General features: G+C 40.1%; 1 protein-coding gene across 1 annotated transcript; it reads left to right on the top strand.

The window, feature by feature from the left end:
* The first annotated feature begins 392 nt into the window (after positions 1 to 392).
* Positions 393 to 8,705, top strand: si:ch211-256e16.3 (kelch-like protein diablo). The gene is made up of 11 exons (XM_038307816.1): positions 393 to 732; positions 817 to 951; positions 1,024 to 1,215; positions 2,163 to 2,306; positions 2,712 to 2,898; positions 5,615 to 5,761; positions 6,196 to 6,324; positions 7,190 to 7,366; positions 7,444 to 7,590; positions 7,668 to 7,833; positions 7,937 to 8,705. The coding sequence occupies exons 1-11, from the start codon at positions 442 to 444 to the stop codon at positions 8,091 to 8,093; spliced, it is 1,872 nt and encodes a 623-aa protein (XP_038163744.1). The 5' UTR covers positions 393 to 441; the 3' UTR covers positions 8,094 to 8,705.
* Positions 8,706 to 9,296: the final 591 nt, after the last annotated feature.

The following is a 9,296-nucleotide window of genomic DNA, read 5'->3' as shown; positions in this document are numbered from 1 at the left end:
AGCTCAGTGATTGGTTAGTACGGCTAGAAGGCGTAACCGTAGCTCAGCCAATCATCGTGCGTCTTGGAGTTTATAGTGGATATGGGCGAGGCTTTACTTAAGAGGCGTAGCTGAACTGGATTGTCTTGGTGTATGTTGTGAATATTTCTGTTCTCAAGGGTTTCACCTTGGATATGTATTCATGTTATATGTGAGCCAAAGCTTTAGGAGAGGTTTAGGTCGATCAAGTGTCTCCTTTTCGCGGGTGAATCTGAGCTAAGCCTCATTAGTGAGTGTCTCAAAGCTTCTCAGTCAAACGAACCATACGCCTTTGATTTTAAAGCTACTTTCTATTTAATTCAACTGTGATAATTGAACAGTTGTCCTAAATGATCCTTTAAGATGAAGTTTAAGTTACACATGCCTGTGTTTCATCTTTAGGAGTGCCTAGCACAGTCGCATATGGCCGAAGTCCTGCCCGTCGCCTCTCAGTTGTTTTTTAGGTCCATCAGAAACGCCATGCTCCAGGCTCTGGAGGACGAAGAAACCGCCGCCGCTGCCGCAGGGCCTCCTGCGGATCCTCAGAGCGGCGAGGACTACCTGTTTGTGGAAACCACGCATCCCAACACAGTCCTGCGGGGCCTGAACAGCATGCGGCTCAACAAAGCCTTCTGTGATGTGACCCTGTGCTGTGGAGGGCAGGAGTTCCCCTGCCATAGAATTGTACTTGCATCTTTTAGCTCCTACTTCCAGGTAAACATCTCACAATGTTACAGATTACACTTTATCTTCTATGAAAATCCTGAGCTTGATGTGTTTGTGTTTTACCAACTGCAGGCAATGTTTTCAGCTGATCTTCTAGAGTCAAAGCAGGAACGTGTTGCCATTAATGGGGTTGAGCCCCAGATGATTGGCAAGCTGGTGACCTATGCATACACATCAGAGGTCTTCATTACTAAAGCAAATGTGCAAGTAAGATATTCACTAAAGTGCATTCAGAAATAAATAAGTATTGCTGCTAAGGACTGGTGTGCGTCTGTGTAGGCGCTGCTGGCAGCTGCCAATCTGCTGGATGTGATGGCTGTTCGAGAGGCTTGCTGCCGCTTTATGGAGCGTCAGATGGATGAGACGAACTGTGTGGGAATTCACTGCTTTGCAGAGGCCCATTCCTGCAAGGAGCTGGAGAAGCACAGCATGGAGTACATTGTGGAGAACTTTGGAAGAGTTTCTCAACAGGTGAATGTTTTGTGTTTAGATGGGACGGTCCAAATAATGGACACAATGTTGGAAAAGTTTCGGTTAATTACACCTTTTTTTTTTTTTTTTTTTTTTTTTTTTTTCATTTCCGTTTGTAAAAGCCATTAAAACTTCCATCGTTGTGAAATATTGTAAAATAGTGTTGTTGCTGTTTTAGGTTTAGAAAGACAGTTGGAACTTGGGATAAATTCAAAATAAAACCTGAAATCTCTTTTGCCCATTAAGTCTAACAAAAAGCCCTTTTCAATAAAATACCAGCAGTTTAGACATGTTTTTAATTTGGAACGGATCTTTAAAAACCCTTTTCTATGGCTAATTTCCACCATTTCTAGTTTCTATAGATGCATCTCCATAGTTTCAAAGATCCTCAAGATGTTTATTTTATTGCACCAAATGGAGTAAGAATAATTATTTGTAAAATTGTATCAGCAATATCCCCTAAAACGGGAGCATCTTCCATGCATTTCTGACTTGAAATGGAGTAAGCATACCAGCAAAACTGGTTCGCGACCAGACGCAAGCGTCATTTGATGTGTGTGGTTGCAGAGGGATAATCTGCCCTTAATTCTGACTTGGGAGCAATCTGTCATTATTTTTTTCTCTCTTACAAATGGATTGCACTTTATGTCCGTTCAGCATATATTGACCATTATCATACCAGCACCTTTTCTGTGACCAAAATTGACCCTCTAATAGGTGTTTTTTCAAACCAGTTTCAGGGTGTGTACAGTTATTCCACAGCTATAATTATTTAGGTCAGTATTTATTAACAGCAATGTAACAAAAATAGATGTCCTACTGTCATCAGATGGATCCCATATGAAAGGAATCAATTTATTTAATTCAATCAGTCTCAAACTGACATTCAACAGTTTGTTTTTTGGCTGCTGCTAATGTTTGATCCTTCCATATTCTTCTCTCTTTAGGAAGAGTTCCTGTCCCTCTGTGTGGACAAACTTACAGAAATTATCTCGAGCGACTTTCTGAACGTCCCAAAAGAGGAGATGGTGTTTGAGGCCGTCATGCTGTGGTTGAATAAATGTCCCACTCGCAAGCAAGGCTTTGAAAAGGTAAAGCTTCATTAGAGATATGGTGATGTTCCAGGTTGTTTCGCACTGCTTTGTGATCACACCTGATTTCTTTGTATTAGTTATGAACCAACACAGAATTTAGAGCAAAAAAATTACCTCCATTAAGCTGTGATGTGAAAGAAAACTCCTCTTTGCTGTTTTAAGTTGCAAAGACATCCATCCAGGTGTTGGGGATTATTAGTAAGCACTGAGATTTCCCCAGAGGCTTTTTTCTTATCACATATATAAAAAGAAGTCTACTTTGTTTTAATTATATATTTTCCTGTATAAAAATTAACCTGGATTTCTGCCTCTTTGTGTTGCTACATGCTAAAATGAAACTACGAAGTAGAAACCTCATTTATTTTTCTTAAAGATGTCTCCTCTTCAATTTGTTCCTCCAAGGTGCTCGAGCACATCCGCCTGCCTCTCATCAGCCCGTACTACCTCCATGACTTAATCGAGTCTTTAGATGTTGTGAAGGAGAACCAGGCCTGTCAGAAGCTCATCTCTGAAGCTAAGGATTACCTGCTGCTAAAGGATCGCCGTGGAGAGCTCTACAGCTCCAGAGCGAGGCCCCGTAGATTCACAGGTACAGACAGTCACATCTGTAACGAAGGTGTCTGGATTTCACCTATGGGGATTCTGCTCTATCAAAAAAATTTCTAATGTATGTTGGCTGGTATTTAACTCTATCAATTTTCTCATTTACTATCTGCTAAGAAAAGCATCCTTGGTTCATGTATAGGAACACTTACCACCTCATCAGGATGGTGTTTTCACACAAAGCTTTTTATGTTTTTAAGAGAAAAGGTTCCTGTGCTCTCAGACAGCTTCTCCTACTTCTGTGCTGCATCCCCTATATGGCTTGTGGCAAACTGCAAATTTGATCTGCCATTTTTCTTTTAACCCTTTATAGGGCACCCTGTGAAATACTTTAAAAATCAACTTTTCAAGTCAATAGTGTTATTGGAATCAGGACAAGACCTTATTACCTCTGTAACATTAAAAAAATATCGATATTTTGATGGCAAAAATTAATGTCAATGTAATAAACGCAAACTGGCCCAAATAAATTAAGAAAAATAACAAAAGTGCTTCTATAAGAAGTGAAAGAAACATTTTTTTCTTTTTGGTACAAAATAACCTTACATGCATTAATGCTGATACTGGCACTTACACTCACCGGCCACTTTATTAGGTACCCCATGCTAGTAACGGGTTGGACCCCTTTTGCCTTCAGAACTGCCTCAATTCTTCGTGGCATAGATTCAACAAGGTGCTGGAAGCATTCCTCAGGGAGTTTGGTCTAAATTGACATGATGGCATCACACAGTTGCCGCAGATTTGTCGGCTGCACATCCATGATGCGAATCTCCCGTTCCACCACATCCCAAAGATGCTCTATTGGATTGAGATCTGGTGACTGTGGAGGCCATTTGAGTACAGTGAACTCATTGTCATGTTCAAGAAACCAGTCTGAGATGATTCCAGCTTTATGACATGGCGCATTATCCTGCTGAAAGTAGCCATCAGAAGTTGGGTACATTGTGGTCATAAAGGGATGGACATGGTCAGCAACAATACTCAGGTAGGCTGTGGCGTTGCAACGATGCTCAATTGGTACCAAGGGGCCCAAAGAGTGCCAAGAAAATATTCCCCACACCATGACACCACCACCACCAGCCTGAACCGTTGATACAAGGCAGGATGGATCCATGCTTTCATGTTGTAGACGCCAAATTCTGACCCTACCATCCGAATGTCGCAGCAGAAATCGAGACTCATCAGACCAGGCAACGTTTTTCCAATCTTCTATAGTCCAATTTCGATGAGCTTGTGCAAATTGTAGCCTCAGTTTCCTGTTCTTAGCTGAAAGGAGTGGCACCCGGTGTGGTCTTCTGCTGCTGTAGCCCATCTGCCTCAAAGTTCGACGTACTGTGCGTTCAGAGATGCTCTTCTGCCCACCTTGGTTGTAACGGGTGGTTATTTGAGTCACTGTTGCCCTTCTATCAGCTCGAACCAGTCTGGCCATTCTCCTCTGACCTCTGGCATCAACAAGGCATTTCCGCCCACAGAACTGCTGCTCACTGGATGTTTTTTCTTTTTCGGACCATTCTCTGTAAACCCTAGAGATGGTTGTGCGTGAAAATCCCAGTAGATCAGCAGTTTCTGAAATACTCAGACCAGCCCTTCTGGCACCAACAATCATGCCACGTTCAAAGTCACTCAAATCCACTTTCTTTCCCATACTGATGCTCGGTTTGAACTGCAGGAGATTGTCTTGACCACGTCTACATGCCTAAATGCACTGAGTTGCCGCCATGTGATTGGCTGCTTAGAAATTAAGTGTTAACGAGCAATTGGACAGGTGTACCTAATAAAGTGGCCGGTGAGTGTATATCTTTTAGTTTATAAATCTAAATATAATTAACTAGGGTCATTACCTTTAACTTTTCAATTAGCTTTTTACTTTTTTTTTTTCCTAACTTTTTTTTTCCCCAACTCAATTTCCAGTAGGTAATATATCATTCAAACATTCATCTTATTGGTCAAATGCCAGAATAAGATGTACAGCCATGCAGCAGCATCTTTGATGAATGGATGGATATAGATCTTGTGATTCTAGAACTCACTGAGGGACGGGGGGGGGGGGGGGGGGGGGACTCCATTTGTAAGGGGTATGCAAGTGATCAAAAATGGTAAATTGCCCTATTAATGGTTAATGGGATTCTACATTCATACTTTGCTTTTATAAGCCAGATTAAAAAAAAAATTGTACTTTTGACGTGTTCTCTGAACTGCAGCTCCCTCAGTTACCAAAGGACCTACTGGCTTCTTCTCATGCTGTTGCTCACCCTTTCTTGTTGGACAGGTTAGGGTCACAGATGTGTTTGCGAGTTCGCGTTTTTGTGTTTATCTTTTAATATTATTTTTCTTCCTTTGAGTGAGTGCAAAACAATTTTATATCACTAGAAGCAGTAAACTGGTTCCTTAACGCAACTTTCTGGGACCACCACTTAATGAACTATAGCTCCATCACCATGCAAAGGTGTAGGTGATCCAATAAATAAAGTAAGTCATTTTTCAATTTGACAGGTCCAAAAAAAAATAAGGTATTACCTGTTTGCATTTTAATTAAAAATACTTCTGTCCAATTCTTCATTCATCAGCGGCACTAAAAGGGAAATTACTATAAACTGTGAAATTGTATTTTCCACAGAGAATGAATGACATTTTTGGTTTTGTTCACATCCTAAAGCCACAAGGCCTCAGCTATGTTCTCCCACTTGTTGCTGTGTCAACAGGAACCGTTGAGGTGATCGTGACTGTTGGTGGAGAGGACGACAAGGTGGTGCTGCGCAGCGTGGAGAGTTTTGATCCCGTGACGAACCATTGGAAGAACCTGGCCTGTCTGCCCTTCGCAGTCAGCAAACACGGTCTTGTCGTCTCAGGTGAATTTCTCTCTGGAGCTGAAGCAATCGGGTTGATCAATCATTTAAATAATAGTCAACTAATTTAGTAATCGATTGATTGTCAACTGGATTATAGAGACTCTTTAACTTGCCTTTAGCTGACAGAGAAACCTGCTTAGAGCAGTAATTTTATCAAAATTGTAAAAGATATATAGATCTCATTTAAGATAAAAAAAAAAAAGAAATAATAAAAAAACCTTAAAAATAAAAAAAAGTGAAATAGTTTTAGTTTCACCTGGTTTAATTACATAAAAAGACTTGGCTATCCGATTATAAAGGAAAAATAATTGACAGATCAATCGATTTGCATTATAATCGTTAATTGCTCTTTCTTGTTCCTTTGCTAAATACTAAGCTGAATCATCTCCAGCATGAATGTTTGTTTTTCATGTTCCTCTTCCATGCTTACGTAGACTCGACGCTATATTTGGCGGGCGGAGAGTTCCCAGATGGCTCAGCCAGCAGAGAGATGTGGCGCTATGACCCCTGCTTTGACTCCTGGATAGAGATGGCTCCTATGAATGTAGCTCGCTCTGAGTTGGGTAGGAAAGCCTCATCACAGTATTTCCTGCTGTGTACTAACGGCTTACCTTCTGCTAAAGTGTGATTCATATATATTCCAGCTTAACAAATTAAAACTTATAGGACAGATTATGAAGAGACGGTGGCACATTGGACCTTTTTAAATGCACATGTTTCTAATCACTTGGGATTATGGTTTGATTGTTTGTGGAGGCTTTGCTTATATATGAAAGCTGTTATGATCTTAAATTGCCTCAGTCTGTCAGGTTTTAATTCATGAATATTATGAACTATAAACACAAAACCTTTCGACTAAAATTCCTTTTGTCAGCGTTTTACACATCTATGTTTTGGTAGATAACCCTACGAGAGTTACACACACTAAAGATTGTTTTATACAATCCAATGCAACTTCGTCTTTCCCATATGATATTTTAGCTCTGATTATTCACCTATACAATATTGAACAATATCAGGATGAAACATACCTAGTTTATCACTGATTTTCTGTTATGGAATGTCAGAAAAGTCTTGATCAAGTGGAAGTCATCAATAATTGGCACCAGAAAGACTTGCCCATTTGTCAGTAACCAGTATGTTACATAAACTTTAAAAGGAGCTAAATCTAAGTGGATTATTACTATCGACTCATTTATATTGGGGATTTTAGATGCAGGCTGATTTATTTCAGTAAGCATTCATTTTTTTTTTTTTTGACTCGCATCCCTAATCACTGCTAAAAGTGGGTCTAAGTACCGTAGTAAAGAAATGTGTTTCAAACTGTTGGCACAAGGCTTGCTCAGTGTTGTGGTGGTCACTTCTGAAGCATGAATCTGAGTGGTTCAGTTTGAATAAAAGCCTTTTAACAGTGCAGGTCTGTTTCAGGTCTGGCCATGCTGGATGGCTTTGTTTACGCCGTCGGAGGCTGGGAGGGCCGAGGGCGTCTGAGCTCAGTGGAGTGCTACAATCCCCGCACCAACTCCTGGCAGTTTACACCATCTGTAAAAATGGCCGTTACAAGCCCTGCAGTAGTTGCCTTGGATGGTTTGCTCTACGTCACTGGTAGGGAACATGTATAAGGTTCTTAATGTTTAACCATAAGGATATAAATGATAACAGTTTTCTGTTGATGCTGGTAGGAGGCGCAGTTCTTGAGGATGGAGACGGCACTGACCTCGCTCAGGTCTATAATCCCAAAACTGCAGTGTGGACAGAGGTCGCCCCGATGCAGATTGCACGGTCTGGTTCAGCTGCTTGTACGCTGAAAGGAAGGCTCTACGTTATAGGTAACGCTGTCGTTCCTCTTGTTTTAGTTTTTTCCTGCAAAGTTGGGGTCTTTTCTGATTAGATGGTTGCTTTTTAGGGGGGTGGCATGCCTCAACTGAAAACACTGATAAAGTCGAGTGTTTCAATCCAAAAACCAATCAGTGGACGATGTGCGCTCCCATGAAAGAGCGCCGCTACCGGCCGGGGGCTGCTGTAGTGGATGGAAAGATTTATGTTTTAGGAGGTGAAGAGGGTTGGGACAGGTGAGTCAGTCCTTTCTATAATTGAGGATTTAATTCTTAGAGATACTTAATCTGTAGTTTCTAATTTCATTGTTGCCTTTTTTTATTCTTATCCTTTGTACAGATATCATGACACTATTGAACGGTACTGTGAAGAAACTGATGCCTGGGAGATTGTCGGGGAGATGCCCACCAGTCGTAGCTGGCTCAGCTGTGCATCTCTGCAGCTGATGAAGAATGTCCATATAAGCAGTGGTCCTGCCACGCCAAGTGAAAACTGAAGCCTGACATTGAGTGGAAACACTTCAGTGGTTTAAGATAATTTGCGCTCCATCAAACAACCGTATGACAACATGCTTGTTGAGGCTGCTTGACAAAGGAGCCTGGAGAAGTCGCAAAAGGAGCAGCTTGGGTTTTCCGGTTGGTTCTAAAATATAATGCCTTATGGAGTTACACTGAGTCACTTTGGCTACTCCAGGATGTTTTCTTACATGATCTCAAGTTACTGACACACAGTCTCTTCACCAGTATGGACTTTTGCTCTGTTCAGTGTTAAACCATTTACGGTTCCTTGTTGACATCTGGGTGCCATAAACTGAAGAAGTTTCTGGCCAACATACTGTATTATGTATTTTGAAGACCTGTCTAAAGATGTTAAAGTTCTGTGGGGTACACTACATTGTGAATTATTTTATTTTTGGTATGTTGCCATTGGTGTGCGAGGCAAGGAGGGGGACCTGTGAGCAGTCTTTTGTAATGAAACTTTGTATTTTCTGAAGGATTGTCTTTTCAACCTGTGATCTGTAGAATTTATTTTTGTAATGTTGCGAGTCCTTCATGTTGGTGAATGTAGAGTTCATTTACAGTAAATAAATAACTTTAATATAAATTTGCATGGGAGTTTGAATATATCACATTATAAAATTATTTTTATTTTTTTTACCCATCCCAAAGAATTTTATATCTACAAAATAAAAGATGTGGACTCTGTTAAAGTATAAGTTCTGTGGCATGTACTAGATTTTATGAAAGGCTGTCAGAGTAATGGGGCTGAATGCAAAAGTATGGCACTGTTTCCAGATTTATATTTAGCTCGACATTATATTGAAATCCAATGCAATATCCTTCCACTAAGCCATTTAACACCCTTTAATTGGTCTGTCAAAAATTCCAGCACAGAGCCTCAAGAACACTTTTTTTTTTTTTTTTGGAGCAAAGTATAATATAAAATTCTTACTTGGTGGAATATAATAAAAGTATTATACTTTTGAATTCAGTCTCAAATTACAGAGAAAAGCTAATATATTTTTGGACAGTATATGAAAGCTGATGAAATGTATCAGAAACATATCAGTACTCCAGGATATATTAAACCAGTATTATGTAACAACATAAGATGTTTAATTAAATGAAAGACCATTTTAAAAGTATTTTTAAGTTATTTAAGCTTAATATTTTTAACATTTATAATTATTTTCTGGTGT

This window comes from Cyprinodon tularosa, unplaced genomic scaffold (assembly GCF_016077235.1).
Source record: "Cyprinodon tularosa strain WSP-4 unplaced genomic scaffold, ASM1607723v1 ctg62, whole genome shotgun sequence".
NCBI classification, from domain to species: domain Eukaryota; kingdom Metazoa; phylum Chordata; class Actinopteri; order Cyprinodontiformes; family Cyprinodontidae; genus Cyprinodon; species Cyprinodon tularosa.
The sequence above is the reverse complement of the archived record's forward strand: the minus strand, read 5'-3'. Positions and strand labels throughout refer to the sequence as shown.